The sequence below is a fragment of the Myotis daubentonii genome, chromosome 6, assembly GCF_963259705.1.
Source record: "Myotis daubentonii chromosome 6, mMyoDau2.1, whole genome shotgun sequence".
Lineage (NCBI taxonomy): Eukaryota > Metazoa > Chordata > Mammalia > Chiroptera > Vespertilionidae > Myotis > Myotis daubentonii.
The window spans coordinates 36,694,941-36,719,962 of record NC_081845.1 but is presented as its reverse complement, the minus strand read 5'-3'; the positions used below and the strand labels follow the sequence as shown (position 1 = coordinate 36,719,962).

General features: G+C 37.6%; 1 protein-coding gene across 12 annotated transcripts in view; it reads right to left on the bottom strand.

Annotated features, from left to right (window-relative positions):
• The window catches only part of REV3L (REV3 like, DNA directed polymerase zeta catalytic subunit), a 166,410-nt gene that overhangs the window by 139,071 nt on the left and 2,317 nt on the right, over positions 1–25,022 (bottom strand). The window contains exons 1-2 of one of the 12 annotated variants that reach the window (XM_059700677.1): positions 17,369–17,496; positions 13,614–13,723 (exon numbers count right to left, since the gene is read on the bottom strand). The exons of 10 other annotated variants lie outside the window; for them this stretch is intronic. In XM_059700677.1, the coding sequence (XP_059556660.1) occupies positions 13,614–13,683 (70 nt within the window). In that variant the 5' untranslated portion in view covers positions 13,684–13,723; positions 17,369–17,496. Of the gene's footprint in view, positions 1–13,613; positions 13,724–17,368; positions 17,497–25,022 lie in introns of those variants that run through there. One more of the 12 variants, XM_059700681.1, reaches the window with a different exon arrangement.

The window sequence follows — 25,022 nt, the reverse complement described above, 5'->3', positions numbered from 1 at the left end:
CAGACTTGCCCTACAATAAATGTTCTCCAGATGGATGGAATATGATACCATACAGAAAATTGTATCCACACAAAGAATCAACAACGCTAAAAATGACATAAATGAAAGTAAATATATATACAGTAGGTCCTCGGGTTACGTCGGAGATCCATTCCTATGGCGCGAAGTAATGCGATTTTCGCCATAAGTGGGAACCCACTTACATAAGCACCTATGTCACTCACATGGAGTACATACACAGCAGTAATGAAGTGAAACAGTAAAAAAAATTTAAAAGATAACAATTCCTGACCTTTACCTGTGGTAAATAAATAATAATAATAAAAAAACACATATGTACACATGTCGAAATGACGGAACTTTTTCTTTTATAAATAAACTAGAGGCCTGGTGCACAAAAATTTGTGCACTCGGGGGAGGGGAGGGTCCCTCAGCCCGGCCTGTGCCCTCTCGCAGTCTGGGACCCCTCAGGGGATGACCATCTGCTGGCTTAGGCCCGCTCCCCAGGGGATTGGGCCTAAGATAACAATCAGACATCCCTCTGGCAGCCCGGCAGCCCTTGGGGGATGTCCACTTACCAGCGGGGAGCAGGCCTAAACTGCAGTCGGACATCCTTAGCGCTGCTGAGGCAGAAGAGGCTCCCACCACCATCGTTGTACTGGCAGCCATCAGCCTGGCTTGTGGCTGAGCAGAGCTCCTCCCATGTGAGAGCGCTCTGACCACCAGAGGGCAGCTCCTGCATTGAGCGTCTGCCCCCTGGTGGTCAGTGTGTGTCACAGTGACCAGTCATTCCCAGTCTTTCTGCTGTTAGGGTCAGTTTGCATATTACCCTGTTCCTATATAGGATAGAGGCCTGGTACACGGGTGTGGGGGCTGGCTGGTTTGCCCTGAAGGGTGTCCCAGATCAGGGTGGGGATCCCGCTTGGGTGCCTGGCCAGCCTGGATGAGAGGATGATGGCTGTTTGTAGCTGGTCACACCCCCTTCAGGGTGGGGGTCCCCACTGGGGTGCCTGGCCAGTCTGGGTGAGGGGCTGAGGGCCGTTTTCAGGCTGGTGGGTGACTGAAGTTCCCAACCTCTCCTTTTTTCTTTTTTTTTTTTTTATTCTGGGATTTATTTACCTTCTATGGCTGTCACTGGAGCTGAGAGCTGGCTTTAGCTCTGAGGCTCGGCTCCAGCTCTGAGGCCTCGGCTGCTGAAAGCAGGTATCTGGGTTTGTTTGGTTTCTATAATTGAAACACTGTTGCAGCTCCAGCTCTAAGGCCCGGCTGGCTGAAAGCAGGTTTCTGGGGTTTGTTTAGCTTCTATAATTGCAACATTGTTTCTTAGAGTGCAGCTCAGAGGCCGGCAGTGGCAGGCAGGGAACCTTGGCTTCCTCCATCACTGGAGCAAGCAAGCTTCCTGTTTGCTTCAGCTGCCTGGCTGCCGGCCGCCATCTTGGCTGGCGGTTAATTTGCATATCGCCCTGATTAGCCAATGGGAAGCATGTTGGAGGTATGGTTAATTACCATCTTTGTCTATTATTAGATAGGATGGGAGATGGCGATGTAACCATGAAACGACATGACGTTTGTGGAGTCCGATGTAACCCGAGGACTGTCTATAACTTTATTTTTTATTGGTTATTGCTTTAAAAGATAAGTGTCTAAAACAAAAATAGTAGCAATTTATTTGTGTGTTGATAGCACGAATAAAAGTAAAATAAATGACAACAAAAGCACAAGAGATGAGCAGGAAGAATTGGGAGTACACAGTTGTAAATTACTTAAAGTTATGTGCTATTATATGATGAAAAATTGTTATTAGTTACAAACATATATGATAAACCCTAGGTTTGCCACTAAAATAATTTTTAAAAAAGAGGTATTAATAAGTAAGCAAATAGTGGAAATGGGATAAAAAAAATACCAAAGTAATCCAAAAGAGGACAAAAGAACTGAGAATAGAAAACAGCTAACACAATGATAGATTTTAGTCCAACCATATTACTAATTACATTAAATGTAAACAATCTACACACAACAATTAAAAAACAGAGATTGTCAGACTAGATAAATAAATAAGCCCAACTATATTATTCTGTCTACAACAAAACCATTTTAAATTGGTTGAAAGTAAAAGTATGAAAGATATGTTGGGAGACAATTCTCCATGGGTCTCTCTTAGGTAGATGTCTGTGAATCTGCTTCTCAGTACTTGGCCAGCAACCATCTCTCCAATTCCTCCTTTTTAACAGGTAATAAAGTACAGATCCAGAAATCTCATGTCTATTGCCAGCATTTATTAAATTTTTGGCAAGTTAACTTGCTAGTTTGTAAGAAGGTAAGAATCTCCTACCCTTCATAATTCTTTACATGATATACCATGTTATCAAAAGAAAGCTGGAGTGGCTATATTAATAACACAAGGAAGAATTTAGAACAAGGATAATACCAGGGGTAAAGAGGCCATTTCATCATGACACAATAATCCTAAATAGGTATGGGCCAAACAAAATTTCAAAATACATGAAGCAAAAAAATTACAGAACTTAAAAGAGACATAGATAAATCCACAAGTTGGAGATTTCAACACTCCTCGCTTAATATCTGATAGAACAAGTAGATGATAAAAATACGGAAAAATTCAACCTTACTAATGTGAAAAATTACACAAGCTCACAATGAGATACCATTTACATCTACAAGAATTAATTTAAGACTTAAGAGGTCTGACAATTCTGACAAATGCTGATATGAAGTATCAGAAGCCCTCTACCATAAACCAATTTGAAAAATAATTTGGCATTACTTAATAGAGATGTGCACAATCAGCAATTGTTCCTAATCAGCACTTCCACCCATAGTATAACCATGATAAGTTGTATACTAGTACATATGCAGTAACAGACATGTACAATAGTTTTCATAATAGCTGTTTGTAATTGGGGATATAAACAAGATACAACACAAATGTCCATAATAGAATGAATAAATAAAATTGTATAGTCATATAATGCAATACTATAGAGTAGTGAAAAATAGATGAATTATAGCTTTTTATTCAACAGGGATGACTTCCAAAAACATAATGTTAGGGGGAAAAAGATTCACAGAAGAACAAATACACATAAATAGCTCCAAAAAAATAAATAAAGCTAAACATTGTATTATTTAGGGAAATATACCTATGAGGTAAAACTATAAAGAAAAGCAAGTAAATGATTAACCAATATTAGGAACCAAAACAGATAGGAGAGGAAGAGGCAGTTAGGGACTTCAAAGATATTCGTAATGTTCTATTTCACATCCTAAGTAATAGGCAGATGTTCTTTATATTATTCCTTAATCTATACATATTCTAGATATGCTATTTATTACATATTCATAGTTTAAAATTCTTATGAAGAATAATAATGCAGATTCACTCAGCAAACATTACAAACAAAATGAAAAATAAAATCATGATATAAAAGTACAATTCCTCTTGTTAGGCTCAATTAGACACTGAGACTCACAAGACCCAAACAGGCTACGTTAGATATTGGTTATACCTAGCAGGATATAAAACATGAAACATGCCAGCAAGGCAGTATTAGGTAGTTACTCTTTAGCAGGAGTCCTCACAGCAATTCAGGGGATATTCTCTTTGGCACTCCTGGGTGGCAGGTCAAGAGTGAAAGAATGCGATCACATGGATTAGTGTAGTAGCTACCCTGCCTGAGAAGTACCAAATAGCCATCAATATATCCAGTCCCATAGATACAGCTTCCTGAGATTTACAACAGGACTTGCTCAATTATAAAAGTTATCAGAGTTATCACACTCAGGGAAGCCCAAGGCTGTAATAATATCCCACCAGTATTTACAATTCATATGTAATTTATTAATCATGAGTTGTTTTTACCAAAAGCAATGGTGCCAGGTTACACAATTGACAGTCTATATTTATCAGGTTTCCAGGTGAATAAAGCTAGGAAGGCCAATACTGACCAGAGAAAAGAAAAGCTATTATTAACTATATTCATAACCAAAAGGGAGATTCAATTTAAAATGGTACTAAGCTAGTCATCTATCAATATAGTTAATTGACTCTAAGATGTCAATGATTATAAGACACTGTTAATTTTTGCACTAAGAAATAAACACTGCTAGATTATAAGATACATCCCAATTACTGAGTTATAAAAAACTAGGGGCCCGGTGCACGAAATTCGTGCACTGGGTGTGTGTGTGGGGGGGAGTGTCCCTCAGCCCGGCCTGCCCCCTCTCACATACTGGGAGCCCTCAGGCGTTGACCCCCATCACCCTCCAATCGCAGGATTGGCCCCTTGCCCAGGCCAGACGCCTCTGGCCTAGGCGTCCGGCCTGGGCAGCGGGGACCTGCAGTGGCAGCAGGGGGGAGCCACGATCACGCGGGCTCCGCCCCTGCCCCTGCAGGATGCCTCTGGCTGAGGCGTCCGGCCCTGGCAGCGGGGACCCGCAGCTGCAGCGGCCCCGCGATCGTGGGCTTCGCTTTTGGCCCAGGCAAGGGACCCCTAGCTCCTGGGACTGCCAGCTTCGACCGTGCCCAGCTCCCATCGCTGGCTCCACCCCTACTTCCTGCTATCACTGGCCAGGGCGGAAAAGGCACCTGATTCTCCGATCATGGCTGGGGGGCAGGGCAAAGGCGGCCCTGGGGCCGCCTTTGTCCTGCCCCCCAGCTCTTAGCTCCCCCCTGGGTTTCCGATCACTGTCAGTGGCAGGGGGCTTCTTCCTGCTTTCCCTTTCGCCTCCCTGCATTGTGCCTACATATGCAAATTAACCGCCATCTTGTTGGCAGTTAACTGCCAATCTTAGTTGGCAGTTAATTTGCATATAGCCCTGATTAGCCAATGAAAAGGGTAGCTCGTACGCCAATTACCATTTTTCTCTTTTATTAGTGTTGATGGGAGGGAAATGTACTTCTTAGAATCAATGAAATACATAATAACCCATATCCCAATTTTTCACTAAAGTATTTAAGATATAAAGCCCTACCCTGGACAAACAGTCTGTTTCAAAATAAACCAGATGCCTACTAAAAACTTTCTTAGATGTGTAAGGTTATATTCTCTCACTCAATACCTCTCTTCACCTATTCTAAAAATACAACTTCCAATTTCAACATAACTGATGGGGCATAGCTCTCTCCATCCTGGATGTTACATTAGTTTCCACCACTGATGAAATCACCAAAAGTCCTAAGGACCTTTATAACTTGGAGACTTTCATGTAATATTCTGGTGAAAACAAACACACGCTACACCAGTAGTCGGCAAACTGCAGCTCTCGAGCCATATGCGGCTCTATGGCCCCTTGTGTGTGGCTCTTCCACAAAATACCACGTGCAGGAGCGCACGTACAGGGAACGTTGTGGAGTGAAAGAAGATGTAGTGTCGAGGATTGAGAAAGGTATGTTGAGATGGTGTGGACATATAGAAAGGATGAACGAAAGGAGATAGACGAAACAAGTATGTAAGACGGGTGTGGATGGGAGAATTGGAAGGGGTCGACCTCAGCGAACGTACCTCAATCAGATTGAGGACGTTTTTAGCAAAGGCCAGGTTAGGAGTACCCTAATTAAGTTAATAACACTGTACCTACCTATATAGTTTACGTTTAAAAATTTTTGGCTCTCAAAAGAAATTTCAATCGTTGTACTGTTGATATTTGGCACTGTTGACCAATGACTTTGCTGACCACTGCACTAAACTGTCTCAGGTTATCCAAGAATAAGTTCGCTTCTACAAAATAGAGAGACTGGAGACTATGCAGTGAGAACAGGGGCAAAAACTCTTAAACTTCAATCTAGTAGAGGTGCACTGGATGAATGTTTTCATCTAAGTGGGCTGTGCACAATTATTAGCTTCGTATATCTTGGAGGGCAATTCTATCAGATTATGAGTGGGAAATGAAGATGATTATATGGACTTTCCATAATTTGTCTACTGGCAAAACACCAGAACTGGATAAATAGCTTCTTGTTTATAGACAGTTAAGGATGGGACCTACACAAACATTCAGAAGCACAGATAAAACATCTTCTTAAAATGCCAAAGAAAATTATCAGTAATAATTTACATTGAGAAATGTAATACAGAAAGTATCTGCTGTGTGTTCTCAAGAAGATACATGATAAAAAGTTTCCGTGAAACATATTTTCATAAGGAAGATAATCAGTTAAAAAGGCCAGGAATAAATAAAAATACAATAGACATATGCAGACTAAGATATAAATATAACTCAAAAGATAAGAAAAAAAGAAAATAATATAAAAAACAATAGCAAAACCCACCCTCAATGAGAAATAATACTGCAGAAAAACATATCAGTAATTTAGAATATGAAAACAAAAATGTTCACCAGGAATGCAAAAGGACAAAGTTAAAAATCAGAGGGAAGAGAGGTATAAAAAAGAAATGTGGCTCTTTTTATGGTGTTTCGGAGGGTCAGCTGCTTCAGGATGAAGCTGAACATCTCTTTTCCAGGCACGTGCTGCCAGAAACTCAACTGAAGTGGATGATGAGTGCAAACCCTGTACTTTTTATGAGAAGTATATGTCACAGAAGTTACTGAAAAGCTCTGGGTAAAGAACGAAAGGGTTAATGTGGTTTGAATCAGTGGTGGGAATGACAAACAAGGTTTCCCTATGAAGCAGGGTATCTTGTCCCATGGCCGTGTCCCATTGCTACTGAGTAAGGAGCATTCCTGGTATAAGACAAGGAGGACTGGACAGAGAAAGCGCAAATCTGTTCAGGGTTGCACTGTGAATGCCAATTTCAGTGTTCCCAGCTTGGTCATTGTAAAAAAAAAGGTGGGGGGAGGGGGAGATATTCCTGGTCTCACTGATACTACTACTGTAACTTGTCACCTGGGGCCCAAAAGAACTAGCAGAATCCGCAAACTTCTCTAAAGAAGATGTCTGCTAGTACATTGTGAGAATGCCCCTAAATCAGCGGTTCTCAACCTGTGGGTCGCGACCCCTTTGGGGGTCGAACGACCCTTTCACAGGGGTTGCCTAAGACCATCGGAAAACACATATATAATTACGTATTGTTTTTGTGATTAATCACTATGCTTTAATTATGTTCAATTTGTAACAATGAAATGGGGGTCACCACAACATAAGGAACTGTATTAAGGGGTCGCGGCATTAGGAAGGTTGAGAACCACTGCCCTAAACAAAGAAAGTAATAAACTCGGACCAAAACACCCAAGATTCAGGCTCTTGTTACTCCATGGATTCCACATTACAAACATCAGAATATTGCTCTAAAGCAGGGGCGGGCAAACTTTTTGACTCGAGGGCCACAATGGGTTCTTAAACTGGACCGGAGGGCCGGAACAAAAGCATGGATGGAGTGTTTGTGTGAACTAATATAAATTCAAAGTAAACATCATTACATAAAAGGGTACGGTCTTTTTTTTTTTTTTAGTTTTATTCATTTCAAACGGGCCGGATCCGGCCCGCAGGCCGTAGTTTGCCCACGGCTGCTCTAAAGAAACCACCTATTATAAAAATAAGGAAGAGGCCGTGGAATATGCTAAACTTTTAGCTAAGACAACAAAGGAGGCCAAAGGAAAACGCTAGGAACAAACTACCAAGAAACACAGCCTGTCTTCTCTGAGAACTTCTACATCTAAGTCTGACTGCAGTAAAAAATGAGACTGTATAAGAATAATACATAAATAAGATCAGACATCAAATCTCAAAAAATAAAAAAAGGTGATCCAATCCACAAATACCGTTTTAAAAAAAAGCATAACAAATGGAATAGAAGCAATAATCAAAGGTATAACAGAAGAATAATACCCAAATAAAAAGCACCAGCATTTCTATATCAAAAGGATTTTCTTGTCTCAGTCAAAATTAAAAGACACCAAAATAAGAGAATTTTAAAGGAAAAAGCCTGGGATACAAGAATATTCTGTATTGAGCCATGTTGCCATTAACACGTGAATGCAACAAAAAGTCATTTTCAGCTATTCAAGAATTCAGGAAAGTAATCCACATGAGCATCTCCTGAAAAATAGTACTTGAAAACATATGAGGCAACTGAATTAAATCAAAACTGATATACCAGTTAATAATGCGGATTTTTTTCAATAGATGAGGTTACACATATGTTGATATATAGGCGATTTGATATGTATGCTTATTTTGTTGTACTGACAGCAAGCTTCAAAACTTCATATGTCAAATTTTATGAAGGTGTTAACATCATAGATATTTTTACACTTAAAAATGTTGAATTTTGTGCCAAAAAAAAGAGCATTTGCGGGAAATTTTAATTATTTTGAAAAAAGTGCTGCTTCCCGTATACTTCGGGAAGCTTATGGTGAACGTGCTTCATCTCAAGATACTTGTGAACACTGGTTTACACGCTTTAAAAGTGATGATTTCAGTGTGAAAGACAAAGAACATCCAGGCCAACCGAAAAAATTTGAAGACCAACAATCACGAGCATTATTGGATGAAGATGTGTGTCAAACTCAAAAACAACTTGCAGCAAGATTAAACGTTGCTCAGCAAACAATTTCCGATTGTTTACAAGCAATGGGAAAGATTTTAAAGGAAGGCAAATGGGTGCCACATCAACTGAACGAAAGACAAATGGAAAACCGAAAAGGCATCAGTAAAATGTTGCTTCAATGGCACGAAAGTCTTTTTTGCATTGAATTGTGACTGGCGATGAAAAGTGTACTTATTTTGAGAATCCCAAATGCACAAAATCATGGGTCGATCCAGGTCAACCATCAACATCGACTGCAAGGCCAAATCGCTTCGGAAAGAAGAAATGCTCTGCATTTGATGGGATCAAGAAGGTGTGGTGTATTATGAGCTTCTAAAACCAGGTGTAATCGTTAATACTGATTGCTACCGACAACAAATAATCAATTTGAACCACACTCTGATCGTAAAATGACCAGAACGTAACAGAAGACATGGCAAAGTAATTTTGCTTCATGATGACGCACCATCACACACTTCAAAATCAGTTAAAGACACGTTAAAACAGTGGTTCTCAACCTTCCTAATGCTGAGACCCTTTAATACAGTTCATGTTGTGGTGACCCCCCCAACCATAAAATTATTTTCATTGCTACTTCATAACTGTAATTTTGTTACTGTTATGAATCGTAATTTAAGTATCTGATATGCAGAATGTATTTTCATTGTTACAAGTTGAATTAAAGCATAGTGATTAATCACAAAACAATATGTAATTATATGTGTTTTCCGATGGTATTAGATGACCCCTGTGAAAGGGCCGTTCGACCCCCAAAGGGGTCGCGGCCCACAGGTTGGCGACCCACAGGTTGAGAACTGCTGCGTTAAAAGATCGTGCCTGGGAAGTACTAACCCACCCGCTGTATTCACCAGACCTTACTCCTTCAGATAACCACTGTTCCGATCGATGGCACACACACTTTCTGAGCAGCACTTCAAAACATACAAAGAAGTGGAAAATTGGGTCTCTGAATGGTTTGCCTCAAAACAAGAAAAGGTCTTTTGAGACAGTATCCACAAATTACCTGAAAGTTGGGGGAAATGTGTAGCTAGTGATGGACATTACTTTGAATAAAGCACTTTTGATGTTTCTCTTGAAATTATCATGTTTTCTTTGATTATAAAATTTGCATTAACTGGTACACCTAATAAATGGTGTTGTCTAAATAGATTAGTGGTTATGCTCCATACCAAATTAATATGTAGAGTTGAATCCAAATTGTTCTATTGCAGTTTAATACAAGAGCTAAAAAATTTTTGAAAGATATACCGTTTAAAACATTCAACATTTATAAGTTAGTCTTGAAGATGAACTTGGAAAACTCAGTGATAAAAAGCTAAAATAAGCTAAATTTTTTGCATGATATATAAAACTAGAGGCCCAATGCATGAAGATTCGTGCAAGAATAGGCCTTCCTTCCCCTGGCTGCCAGCACCAGCTTTCCTCTGGCACCCAGGACCTGGGCCTTTGCTCTGGCCACCGCCTTCTGCCTTCGCTCCACCCTGCCGCCCTCCTGTAGCTCCCTCCATCCCGTGCCCCCCCTCATAGCAAGTGTCCCACCCCACCCCGGCCGCTCCGCGCCTGCGTCGTCGCCATGGCCGCTGCTATCTTTGTCATGTCAATTTGCATATTCCCTCCTTATTGGCTGTGGGCGCCACCATCTTTGTCATGAAGTGACAGTCAATTTGCATATTCCAGCTTTATTAGATAGGATAAAATAATACTTTGTTTTAAAATTTACTACAACTATATTTTTGTATATATGCTTTTTAAAATGATTTCTGTATCTATGTTAAAAAAAAACACACAAAACAGTCTATGCTGCAGCCACACACCCCCAAATAAGGAAAGAGTAAAGTACAATTAAAAGGATTAAAAATATTGATAGTTAATGATATATCACAAAATATTCAAACTAAAAAGAAACAGGAATAATTTTGACATGGAATAAGAAACAGGATTCAAGAAAAAAAGAGCTAAAGGGTCTCTAGTTTGATAAAAAATATCTGTAGCTACTCAAATGTAGTCTAAAATTAGCTATTTTTAATAGGTCTGCAACAGGACAAGTATAAAACTTGAAAGCATTTAGGAACTTTTATGGCAATCTACCTGTTTAATATAATAATAGTTTGTATTTTTCTTATTGGTTTTTCTATCTCATTTCATTTTTCCTAGTACTTATTTTTTTAAAAAATATATTTTTATTGATTTTTTACAGAGAGGAAGGGAGAGATAGTCAGAAACATCGATGAGAGAGAAACATCGACCAGCTGCCTCCTGCACACCTCCCACTGGGGATGTGCCCGTAACCAAGGCACATGCCCTTGACCGGAATCGAACCCGGGAACCTCAATCCGCAGGCCGACACTCCATCCACTGAGCCAAGCCGATCTCGGTCCTAGTACTTACTTTTAATGTATCTTAAAGAAGTATCAGAAAAAATTCTTTATCACAAATAGTTTGAAAAGAACTGCTTAAAGACATATCCATTATGAAGTCTGATGTGCCAAATAACACATCAAAATATACAAAGTTAAAACAATTAGACATGCAAAGCAAAAATAAAGAAGAAAATGGAAGTGCAAAGAATCTCATTCCATGACCGATTATTTTTTTTTTAAAAAAAGGTATATAGAAGATGAAAACAAATTATAATCTGTCATATTATCTTTAGGAGTTTATCCTATATAATAAAAGGGTAATATGCGAATAGACCAAACAGTAGAACAACTGAACCACCAAAGCATAATCCTACATAATAAAAGGCTAATATGCAAATCGACCAAATGGCAGAACGACCGGTCACTATGATGCACACTGACCACCAGGGGGCAGACGCTCAATGCAGGAGATGCCCCCTGGTGGTCAGTGCGCTACCACAGGGGGAGAGCCGCTCAGCCAGAAGCCAGGATCACGTCTGGCAAGTGCAGCGGCGATGGCAGGAACCTCTCCCACCTTCGCGGCAGTGCTAAGGCTGTCTGACTGTGTCCAACTAAGCTGGACAGTTGGACAGCCCCCGAGGACTCCCGGACTGTGAGAGGGCGTAGGCCGGGCTGAGGGACCTTCCCCCAAGTGCATGAATTTTGTGCACCTGGCCTCTAGTATGCTAATGATATGCTGAGGCTGCTCAACCGCTTGCTATGATGTGCACTGACCACCAGGGAGCAGACAGTTGACCGGTTGACCAGTTGCTATGACGTGCACTGACCACCGCGGGGCAGATGCTCCGACCGGGAGGTTATCTTGTTGCTGGGGTCTGGCCAATTGGAACTGAGCGAGATGGGCTGGACATGCCCTGGAGCCCTCCCGTGGTACCTCCCAGGCCCAATTGTGCACCAGTGGGGTCCCTCAGCCTGGCCTCCGCCCTCTTGCAATCCAGGACCCCTTTAGGGGATGTTGGAGAGCTGGTTTCAGCACAATCCCGCAGGCCACTCCCCTTGGGAGGGTGCCAGACGCAGGGTTCATGGCTGGTGAGCGCTGTTGTGGTAGCATGAGCCTCTCCCGATCGGGACTGATTGGGCGCGAGCCCACAGCAGGCACAGTGGGGCCTGGATGAGAGGGAGTGGCAGGTAGGAGCTGCAGGCGTCACTGGACTGCGGGTTTTGGCCCGATCCCTGGAGGCCACCCAGTGGGACTCCACCTGTGCCTCTATTTATTAGAAGACGCCCTGTCAGTTTAATATCAGCTTTTCAGGAGTAAAAATTACTGTAAAATGTACACACTGTGAAATGTATTACAGCCTCAGAAATGTTTAAAAAATGTTTTAAAGGATTAATCAAGGAAACAGTAGTATATCAATAATTTGATATCAAATAAATGGAAAACTTTAATTGTCAAAGAAACATTTATAAAGATATTGATGATATAACCAACTCTAAAGAACACCTCAATAATTTTGAAAAATTAAAAACTAAGCAAAGTATGGCAAAAACTGGCTTTCAACCATTCCTTACTAAAAATCACTTAAGGATTCTTGTTTTTCTTTTTTTGATGTTGCTGGGCAAAATTATGTATGAAGAAAGGGTCTGCCAACTTTAAAGATTTGGAAAAACAATTAAGTGGCTCAAAACATGCTAATCTATCTAGCCTCCCAGTTTTGTGATCTCCTTTTATATATAAGTCAAAGGAAGAACTCAAAGTATTTTATGTCAGATGCTGCTCAGATCACATATGTCTCTGCTATCCTCTTTCCCTAGCTCCCTACAATCTTATTTAAAATGCAGGATATTATTTAGGTAGTAGTTAATATTAGTGCTTTCTCAAAAACCTCATAGTCTCTTTCTCTATCTTTCTTCTATGGAGCCCACTGGCCTAATCTACCCAGCCTAATATAGCGACATGGTAAAAGCTGACTGAGTAAAGGATTATATATAAACTAGAGGCCCGGTGCACAAAATTCATGCACTCAGGGGGGGGCGTCCCCCCAGCCTGGCCTGTACCCTCTCACAGTGCGGAAGCCCTGTGATAGATCGCCTCAAAGAGGTAGGCCCCGTCCACCCATCCAGGGCTTCTCGATGGATTGCCCCAAAGAGGTAGGCCGGAGCTGGGGGTCCTGCCTCCGCGCCACGCATGCAGCATCAAGCCCATGTGCGCCTGCAGCCTCCTGGTGATTGCTCGTTGCAGCGTGAGGGCATCATGGTGTGACGACCACATAGGCTTTTATTAATAGGACTAGGGGCCCGGTGCATAAATTCATGCACAGGTGGAGTCCTTCGGCCTGGCCAGTGATCGGGACCAACTGGCCAGGGGGAGGGACCAAGAGCTGATCGGGGCTGGCCGGCCGGGGGGAGGGACCATGGGAGATTGGCTCCAGGAGCACACTGACCACCAGGGAGCAGCTCCTGTGTTGAGCGTCTGCCCCCTGGTGGTCAGTGCACATCATAGCTACAGGCCAGTTGTCTGGTCATCTAGTCGTAATGGTCAGATAGATAGATAGATAGATAGATAGATAGATAGATAGATAGATAGATAGATAGATTAGAACACTGTATATGTTATAAACTCAAAGTAACATTATTAACAATTTAGTCTATATGATGAAGTATTTTCCACCTATGCTATACAGTTTAATCATCTAAAAAGCTCTCCAAAGGATGATCTTACTTCTTGGACTGTCTGTCAAAAGGAGTGGCCCTGGAGAGTGTGGCTCAGTTGGTTGGACATTGTCCTGCATGGAAAGGTTGCCGTTTCATTCCGGAACTATAGGCTCAATCCTAGATAGGGGGAGTGCAGGAGGCAGACAATCAATGTTTTGCGCTCTCTCTCAAAATCAAATTTAAAGAATTTTTTTTTTTTTTTAAAAAGGAGTGGTCTCATGATAGAACCAAACCCAGAAGAAGAAAAAAAGTAAATCAAAGATAAGATCCTTTTGATACTGTTCATTTGAAGTCAGGGTTTTAAAAGATTAGTTCTGTAGATACAATGTGATAGTCAGGATTTTTTCTCCCATTTCTATGCCTAATATTTAAAACTAACTTCAACTAAATGTGATCTAAAAGCCTAATTTAAGATATAAAAGCTCTTTATAAAATGAAAAAAGTTGTTTAAACAAAAGGTGTTTATCATAAGAATAAACAAAATGGGAAAAATATTGGTCAATACAGAGAGACCAATTTTTCTAATATCCTAAGAGTCTCATGGAGTTAAAAAGCAAAAGACCGAATGGTAACAGGTAAATGGGTGAAAGATGAACAAGTAGTACACTGAAAAGGAAATACAAATGGCTTTCAAGCATATGGAAAGACACTCACTCTCATGTATAATAAAAGAACTGCACGTTAAAACTTTAGTGAGATCCATGTTTTTATGTATTAATTGGCAAAGATCAAAGCATTTGAGAACATAATTTTGGTGAAGACACGAAAAGTCTCATATTGCTGGTGGGAGGACAGATCGAAACAATCCTGTATTAGTTTTTCCTCACTTGATGAAATCCTTGTAAGACATTTAAAAAATGCAGTACACAAGATACTGAGCCTAGTATGGGCTATTTAAAAAAAAAAAAAACACAACACCTGTTACAACTGTCTGCTTTTACAGAATTGTTTACATAACAAAACAGACAGGTAGGCAAGTTTAAGTCTTGCTCCATCTGCTGCTCACCTCATGATACCTTACTGGGTGCTTAGTAGATACCTGTTGAGTGAACGGGACCAGTAATGATGCTAAGGGATGATAAAAATGAAATAAAACAAGGACAACAAATAAACTAAATTTACCTGAATTGTAGAGTAAATTGCTTACAGGGCACTGTCACAATGGCAAATGTTTCCTGAAAAATGAGTCAGCCAGCAACAGTAGTATAGTAGATTGTTGCAGTAACAGCCCCATAATGAGTCAATCACATGCTCTTACAAAACCTCTCCCACAATGACTCGGCTTGGCCATGTGATTTGCTTTGAACCATGGTACAACAAAAAATATATGGGTCTTGCCTTCACTTTCAGCTCCTGTAAACCCTAGTACTGCCTCCAGATGAAGGGGAGCCTGCTAGAGATACATGGTCCTCCAACACTCCAGCCAATAGGCAGCACCAATATCCAAACCTATGAGTAAAGCCATCCTAGACCAATTAGCTTCCAACTGACCTATCAGTTAATTGCACCACATAAGCCAGCCCAGCCAGAAGCAGGAACAGAGCTTAACAGAGCCCAGCCCAGATTCATGGGCTAAAAAATGTCTACTACCTTATGCCACTAAATTTTGGAGAGGATTGTAATGCAAAAACAAGTTGGGAGGGGAAAAGGACTGGTGGTCAAGGAAAATTTTTGCTTTATCTGTTTCAGTTTTTAAAATTTCACAATGAGGATATATTCATATACTACTTGTCTAATTAAACTCATAAAATATTTTATATCACATTGATATAAAAGTCCTACCATCACCTTATAAAGACACATACATAAAACAAAATAATTCAGTCCAAATGGGAACATGAATGTGAGGAGACATTAATGTTGCTCAGAAAATAAAAAAAGTAATGAATAAGAAAAGATGCATGGTCAGTCATGTCTCAATAATGACTATTATCAAATTCTGGAAGTACTGCTTCTCCACTTCTGTTTAGGCAGGTAATGACCATTTAATACATGTTTCCTCATTTTAATCCTCACATGCTATGAAATAAACATATGTTAAATAACTTCAGGCAAAAGTTAATTGACCTATCCATGCCTCATTTCCTCAATTGTAAAATGGGGATAACAGTACCTATTTTATAGAGTTGTTGCAAAGAGATTAAATAACTTAAAACAGGGCATACTGGAAGGGCTCAATAAATGCTTTATCACCCCTGTTAGTAAAATGATGTAAAATTATGGTCTTTTGACTAACCTGACTTCTATTTTAAAATTACTAAGCATCATCAACCAAGGAGTGATCATCAAAATTAATTCGAAAGTCTTTCTAATGACTTCATGAAAAAAAAAGACAGTGTTATTAAAAAAACAAAACAAAATAAAACCTGAAAATATATGTAGAAAAAATATGAAGAGAATTAAAATTCCAGGCAATAATGAATTCACTCAGTCCACATTCCACAATCCAGGTTTAAAAACCACAGGCTTCAATTTTTGTTGTGTTACCATTTCACAAAAGGCAAAAGCAAGAAGAGAGCAATAAAACCTATTTACTGTGACCACTGGCACACACACTTTCAATACATTCTACCATCATGTAAAAAAAAAAAAAAAGGCATTATTCATGGCTTTGGAAAATAAGGTTCTTTCACAAGACATTACACTTAACCAAATCTGCAGCACTGGAAAACTGTAGTTACTCCTTTATCAATGTCTTAGCCTTGCCCTTCTTCAAGACAAGACCAGGCCTGGACACCTGTATGTGTATGTGTGCGCATGTGCGTAAAATCAACAGTTAAAAAAAAAATCAAGCCTGGGTGGGGTACTTATAAAAAAATCAATTTTTAAAAAAGTGTTTCAAACATGGCCTATAGACATGTGAGTCAGTGACCAACTAAAAAGCTCTACACCACAATGTGCAGGTATTTTAGTTTGTCCTATTGTGAGGGATGAATAAATGCTACAAAAATTCCATTTTTCATTTCAATTCAAGTCAAACTTTTCCTTTAAGTGAGGTAAAATATATATTTTTAAAATTTTTTATTGAATTTATTAGGGTGACATTGGTTAATAAATGTTATAGGTTTCAAGTGTACAATTCTGTAAGTATACTGTGTTGTGTGTTCAAAACTCAAACATTTTAAAGAGTGCTTACTATATATAGAAGTAATGCAGCCAATTCTGGCGTTAGAAGGGTAAAGTAACACTTATGTTACTATATATAAAGGATGTCCCAAAAAACGTATACACACACTTTGAATAATTATAGAGGCAGTATTTATTAAAATATATTTCATTTTCAAAACTGAGCCATCAGCTGTCAAAGTGTGTATATTTTGGAGAAACCCTACATATCAAACATTTGCTGGTAATTGCATTTAATAATAATCCAAAGAGGTAGAAATTATCAACTAACTTTACAGAGGAGGAAATTAAGATTCACAGAAATAAAATAACTTTCCCTGTATCTCTCAGCAGTAGACAGCAGTGTGGAGAGTACTAGGGGGTGCCAGGAGGCACTTCTGGGTAATGCCATGTGACTTATTCCTACAAACACAACACCCAGTGTAGTAAGTCTTTTATCAGCAATATGAAAGGGGGCTAGGACTATGGGAAATTAAAAAGAAAATCTTTTAGGAATGGGCAAAGGAGTCATAGAAGGCTTTAAAGAGGTTGACATTTGAGTTGTCACTTTAAGGATAAGTAGGATTTATCAATTTCAATGCCAAGGCTCACCCACCCCCCTCATCCCCAACATATTAACCAAAATAAATTACTTACTTGAAATTGAGAAAAACAATTTTGAGAGAAATCTTCCTCAGATATATTACTCCATAGTTTTAAAACAAATAATATGATGACAGTTTAATTTTTAGGTTGCTTTTATGTGGCTTGTCTTGGTTTTTATTCTGAAATGAAATTTAGATTAGTCATTTTCTTGTTCTGAGAAACTAGGAGTATGCCAACATGTTTTAACTTCACATTTTTTCACATATCAACATGTATTCTTACAAAGTCTTTCATTTCATCTTCTCAAACAAAATCTAATTTAATATATAAATTATTTTTAAGTGTAAATATATATACAAAATAAGGTAGTTCTTTTAATTCTTGTTATACTTCCTTGGTAAATGTAATAAATGGAAGAAAAAAAGAAAACTCTTGTTATATTGTTATATATTACACAAACATTTTTGAGGTAACACACTTTCCTTTTTTTTTTTTTTAATCGTTTATATAATAAGTGCTCTTTCAACCCAAAGGAAATGAAAAAACTGTCCCCAAGGAAATTGACCTCAAATTCTTAGTATTTCCCACAACTATCATCTAAAAAGAAAATAGAATTGGAAAAAAATAAAACCCTAAATTTCCCAATGACAATTACAACTACTTTTGCTCAAAATTTACTTTGCTAGGCATATATTCAATTTCTGCTGCAGAAAACAGTCCAGTTTGCCAGTACTAATTAAGCAATAAAATATTTTTCATTAAAAAATGAAATATTTAAAAATCTATTGAGAACTGGAAGAAACACAGATCATCTGAAAAACTGAAAAGGAATGACCCTCCAAAAAATGAAACAAAATACCACCCACACACCAAAAAGTCAAACAGACTGTCATAAGAGGATTTTATTTATAATTTATTTTTATCTCAAAAATGCATCCATTTTATGTTTGGACAGTGGGGTTTTTTTCTTTTAATAGCCTAAGACACCTACTCCTGCCTTATTTGTATCCTACCTTAGAAACTACAAATTAACACAATTTACCCAAAGTTTACTGTACCTTAACTCCTAGTATTTCCGCTATTAGTATCACTGTGGTGTTAAAATGGCAAGCAGGTACCAAAGTGACAATACACTAGGGCTAATGGCAAATTCTTTGAAACCTATTTAATCCCAACCAACCTACTTAACTCCAAATCAATTTTAATATAATCACAAGCAAAACAAGAGAAAGTTTAATATTAGCAAAGGAACTTGAAAGGTCTCCTGATAGGAATGCCCTTTTTCTTTGGAAAAAAATTATACATACAATTCTAGTATCAATTTTTATGTATCTTTCCTAAATTCTCCTTGCTATAATCTAACCTTTATTATTATTTTTAAAAGACAATAGCTACAATTATAACAAATCCTACTATAACCTATTCTGTAGGAAGATTTTTAAGCACTATTGGGCATAGTAGGCCCTTAAAGATTTCTAAGCTGTGTACATGCAGTTTCTCTGAAGTTCTGTATATTCATCTTTCAGCTATCAATGTCTTCCTCAAATTAAGTCTCAGGTTTGGTCGGCCAGTGTGAGGCAGTGAAAGCTGAGAGTTAAGATCCTCAGTTTTTAGACCCTGCCCCACATCAACCAACTACTATATAGGATACTGGACAAATCCCTGTGTTTACCTATCTAGATTTCAGTGTTTTGTTTTGTTTGTTTTTGTATAAAATAACAGGATTTGACCAGAAAAGTGTTTCCCAACCTTTTCCACATAGTAAATAATATTTGTTGAGCACACTGGCCAACACGAGGGCATGAGGAGGCATCGGCATAGTGCCTGGTGAAAAGAAAAAAAGCCTCACATTTTTAATATAATTATAGAAGAAAAAGTTTAAATGAAGTTTGTAATAATATAAATTAATTTAAAATCCAACCTTTTCCACATCAGGAACAATATTTCAAAATAACAACGATGCTTCATTTTTGCAGAACACAGATGCACTATTAGGCAGTAACCTTGCAGCAAGCTAAATGGCAAATCAGACACACATAGCTAGAAGGATCCAATATAGGCAAATACAGAGAGTCAGGTCAAGAGCTGCCCGCCGCCCCTCCCCCCTTGGACAACATCCCTGCCACACTGTCTTCTCATCTCAGTGGGCTGCACCTTGCACTGGGTGACATGTTCCTCAAGCACCCGGAATACAAACTCTGGTAGCAGCTCCAGGATCCCTTCTCCATGAGAAGTAGCTACACACTGTGTGGTTGGCTAGATTCCTAGAAGTAAAGCACCTCCTTTAATGCACTTAAAATATCAAAAGGAGCAGAAACTGCTAGTTGCTTATGCTATCTGCTTACAAGAACCTCACAGCCTTCCTTCAGATCCTACTCTGCTAGAGCCACCCTCCAAGTAAGCCACATAACATCAATTGGAAACTCTGAATTAGAAGACCTCTAGCAAAACCTAAAATTAAATAGTATTGCAGTAATCATTTGACAACTGTTAACAACTACGTGTAAACAGTTGTCAAATGATTTTATTTTTGTTCTTCCATACCAATTCCTGCAAGAACAACATAATTTAAAACTTAACTTTCAATAGGTATTACATGCACGTGGTAAAAATTACTCAAACATTACCAAACAGTATACTAAAAGAATTTAGTCTCCCACCTTTGTCCTCTAGGCCACCAGTTCCCCTCACTATTACCAAACTCTTATGTATCCTTTCAGAAATGTACTATTTCACATTTATAATATACATTGATATTTACATGTAAATATATATTTTATATATTTTTAAAACCACTCAAATGGCATGATACTATACATGGAGTCCTGCATCTTGCTTTTTTTCCCCTCTTAATATATCTTAGATGTGACATTACAGCAGTACACATAGTGTTGCCTCATTATTTTTAAGAAATACTGCCTAGTATTCTACTGAGTAGACATACCATCATTTACTTACCCATTCCCCTACTGATTTAAGTTTAGACTGTTTCCAATCTTTTGCAATGACAAATAATGCTGCCACAAATATTCTTACATGTTTATTTGCCACATATACAATCTTTTAGAAGATAAAATTATTGAATAAAATTACTAATGCAAAAATATATGCACATTTTTAATTTTGAAAATGATTTCCAAATTGCTTTCCACAGAAAATGAGCACTTCATATTCCCACCAGCAATGTATGAGAATGTCTATTTCCCCTTTCTCTTACCCTCCCCAAATTATACTATGTAACCAGTACTTCTTAATTTGATAGGTAATAAAAGGTATGATACAGGTTTCATTTACATCTTCATTATAAATAAAACTGCACATCTTTTTATATGAATTCTCTTTGCTTTTTTTCTATCGGATTATTTTCTAGGAGCTCTTTATTTATTAAGAGGATATTAGTTCTTTGTGAAAAGTGTACAAATAAGATTTACTAGTCTGTTTCTCTTTTAACTTTGATTTTTTTCTCTCTACAGAATTTTATTTTTATGTTGTAAAATTCAGCAATATGGCTTCGGTTCTACTTCATACTTTGAAAGGCTTTCACTGTTCCTAGATTATATTAAAAATAATTATCCTACATTTGTTGCTTGTTTTCATATTTAAATCTTTTGATTCATCTGGAAGCCAACTCCCCCACACCCCAGATGACTAGCTATCTCAACACTGTTTACTAAGTAACTCTTCTTACCATATATTAAGTTTTATATATATTATATATATATATATTTCTGGTCTCTGCTCTGTTTCATTGCTGTCATGTGCCAAAACCACACTACTTTTCAAAACATTTAAAAATCAGTTTACACATAAATGGGTATAATAAAACCAGAAATTACTGGCCTGCTTTAATATAAGAATCATTTTGCAGTTCCTATGTTGAATTTATATAATCAAGTTAGACACTATAATCATGCAATTATGCATTTTGGTTGATACTTATTTTGGGGTTCAGTATGAACCTCAATTTTTTTTTTGTTACTATCTATATAGGAACCATATCTAAAATACCAGATCTTCCTTAATTTTGTACACGGTCAATTTTTTATTAAATTATAAAATCAACACATGTTCTCTGAAGAAAACCTGAAAAATACAAAACAACCTCCCAGAGATAAACAAACTACATGTTGGTGTATTTTTTTCTGCATATTCAGTAAATGACTATTTTGTAAACTGATTTTTCTGCATAATATACTGACAGCGTTTTCCCATATTATTTTATATTCTTCTAAAACATGATTTTAATTAAATAAATTTTATTATATGAATATGCTCAGTTTGTGTAACCATTTCCCAATTGTTGGACATTTTTGTTTGTTCTCTGTGAAGACTATCATCTATTGACTAATTCCTGCAACAAATGCTTGTTTCAAGCATGTAGTAAGCTTTGACTATATAATGGCGAGCAAAAATGAACACAAAACCAGCACTTAGGGAGGTTATGCCGGGGGGGGGGGGGGGGGGGGGGAGAAAGACATTAATCTCCAACATATTATAAAATTACAACTATAGCAAGTGTTATGAAGGAGAGTTTAGAGTTTTGAGAGTCTATGATAGGGAAGGCTTCCCTGAGGAAAGATAAAATCAAAGTATAGGTGAAGGAAAAGGGAAAACATTCTAGGCAGAGGGAACAGCAGGTACAAAGGCCTCATTGTGGGAGGGAGCATGGCAAGAATAATGGACTGAAATAAGGCCAATAAGGCTGGAACACAAAGAGCAAGGTAAGAGTAACATGGCTCAAGCCATGACTGGATAGAAAGGTAGGGGCCGGATTATGCAAGACCTTATAAGACATGTAGATGCCACCACACAAGAGAGGTAGCTTTGTCCTTATCCTAAAGGCAATGGAAAGCTCCTGAAGCCTATCGAGTGGTAGGTGATATAATCAGGTTTGTATTTCGAAAAGCTCTCTCTCATTACAATGTAGAAAATAGATTAGAAGGGAACCGAATGGACTGGGGTAGGCCAAGATTAGGAGGCTATTGTTGCAAATGCATCCCCAAAATGCTAGTTTAGACTAGGGTGGTAATGAATAATGACAAGAAGTAGATGATTCAAAAGATAATCAGACTTTGCCCAAAGATTTACATTCATAGATTAAAATCCCTAAAACTGAAATTACTGGGTCAAAAAATAACATTTCAAGGATTCTGACATGCATTGCCAAGCTGCCCTGCCAAAAGTAATTTTCACTTCATTTGTAAATTACCTTGTATCTGTTCCTCTATCAGAATTTTTCTTTTAAAATTTCTTTAAAATGACTTAATCCATACTTCCTTCATGAAGCCTTCCCTGACTCCCCTTTTTGCCACCAGAACATGTCACTAATCATGTCCTTCTTTGAGGCCTGGCTCTTATACACATTTCTACTATATTCCAAACTATGTTTGAGTTATGTCTACATATCTATCATCTCTACCACACTGTAAGCTTCTGGAGGGTAAAAGTTGTTCAAAACAACTGCACCTAAAAAAAATAGCTCAATATTACACAGCAGGTTCTCATTAAGTGTTCACTGAATGAATGGAATCGCATATTACCAGATTCTACTGTGTCCACAGACTTAAGAGGGCTTCTGATTAAGGCTTTGATTTACTGATTGTTACTTTAAATCAAATATAATGCAGAAAGCTAAAACAATTTTCTTCTCAGGACTTCAAATACCTACTAAAGTGACTAATTTTGTTTGTGGCAAATCACTAAATCTCAGTAGTACTCATCTTTCTAATAATTATATCAAATAGGTAATTATATAACCTTAAAATATTTTTAAATGGGTTAGCAAAAAGAGGCTATGAACAAACAAGACTGCATTAGAAAAATGATTTGTAATTTGAGTTTTTGATAAATGCCATAGCTTTAAAAACTGTAGCCATCTCAAACTTATTTAATAATCCACAAATTTACAAAAAAAACTGAGGTTATTAAGAAACTACATAAATTATAGAGCATTTCAGAATTATCAAGTTCTTATGTTGAAACATTTGATTTCATGTTTTACAGTTAGCATCTAGAACATCTACCAGAATTTTCACTAGCTGGAGAGACTCAGGGGACTGGCATAGTTCCTTACAGTAATCTTCAAGACAAGCAGCTCCCTCTATAAGTCTGTTTGGCCTACTTTAATTGCTTTGTGAACATCTCACACTACACTCTTCTATTTACTCCTACTCCACATCTCAGCAGGAAAGTGTAATTCTGTTTAACTTGGTGCTGAGGAGAAAAAAAAAAATGAGAGGGAGCCATCTAAACTCAACACAGAGTTACATCCAGCAACTAAGCAAGAGTTGGGATGTGGAAACTGGACAGATTCCCAGGTCCACCTGAGTCAGCGCCTCACAATGAAGCCTGAAAAAACTGTCTTGTACTTAAGTTATTTATAACCTTACTTCTCTCCATTAAACAAGCTACCAAAATGTTGTTATACTGCTCAATACATTGTCAAAACAATGTTTAAGACACTTAAAAAATGACTGAAAGAAAAGCAGAAGAGTTTTTTTTAAGTAGTAACAATTATAGTAGTAGTAGTAGTAGTAGTAGTAGTAGTAGTAGTAGTAGTAGTAATTCCATTCCACTCAGATGAAGAAAATTTAACTCATTCTCTCAGGTATCAATACCTTCAGTCAACAAGGTTTAAATCAGTAAGGATTTATTATTCAAATTTGAATATGCCACTTTTTAAATACTTTTTCAAATTTCACAAACTTAAGAGATGGGAGCTTTTAAAACTAAGACACTTAATTTATTTCTTAAATTACTTAAAATATGCACTCAAAAAAACAGGACAATCAGGTCAAGTGGACTGTTTTCTAAAGCAGAAAACTACTTTTCATGCAATAACAGAAAAACTGAACTAGTAAAAATGTAATAAACCAATCAGGTCAGAAATTATAATATAAATATGAAATCACCACCTTTGGGGGAAGAAAATTTCTCCTGCTGCCATTTTTAGGATCTCATTTGTAAAGCAAACTTGAGTTTTGAAACACCTTGTCTCCAAACCAAGATAAAGAATTAAGGACTTCCAAAATTAATTACTACATATGAAAGACTTAAGTATGGTACTTTATTAATATAGGTTTATCAGGTGTTACACCTTTTCATTAATTTACTAATTCATAAATCTATAAACATAGTTTGTACTTTCAAACAATGTCTTCATTAAAAATTGTAGCATTCAGGCTTTTACTAAGCCATACTGACCTCCTTTTTTATTAATTATTTTCAAATTTTATTTTCTTAGGTAGATTGGAATAGTTTTCTTTGGGGAAAGAATTCAGAATCAGATAATTACACAGTTTTTGTTTTGTTTATTAATTAATACTAACTTTACTGGGAGTTTTGGACGTTAAAAATGCAGGCTTGATTTCTGAAAGCTGTAAACTCTAAATACATTCCAGTGACTTCAAATTTTTTCACCTGTTGAGAAAAAATTTTTTTTAACTATACTTTCAGCAAACTCAATGTGATAATCCTTAACAAGTTGAAGTATGGATTTCTCTATAGCAAGTTTTATATTCTCAATATATGTACAAGAAATCTTACTTTTATATTTATTTATATTATATATTTCAAGATGTAGTTTAACAAAACAGTATGGGTTTTTTGGGGTGGGGTGGGTGTAATTTACTGTAAGATGTCCAGAGGATATAAATATTTCTTATCATAGTTTACATGTATATTTTTTAAATACTGAGAAACACGA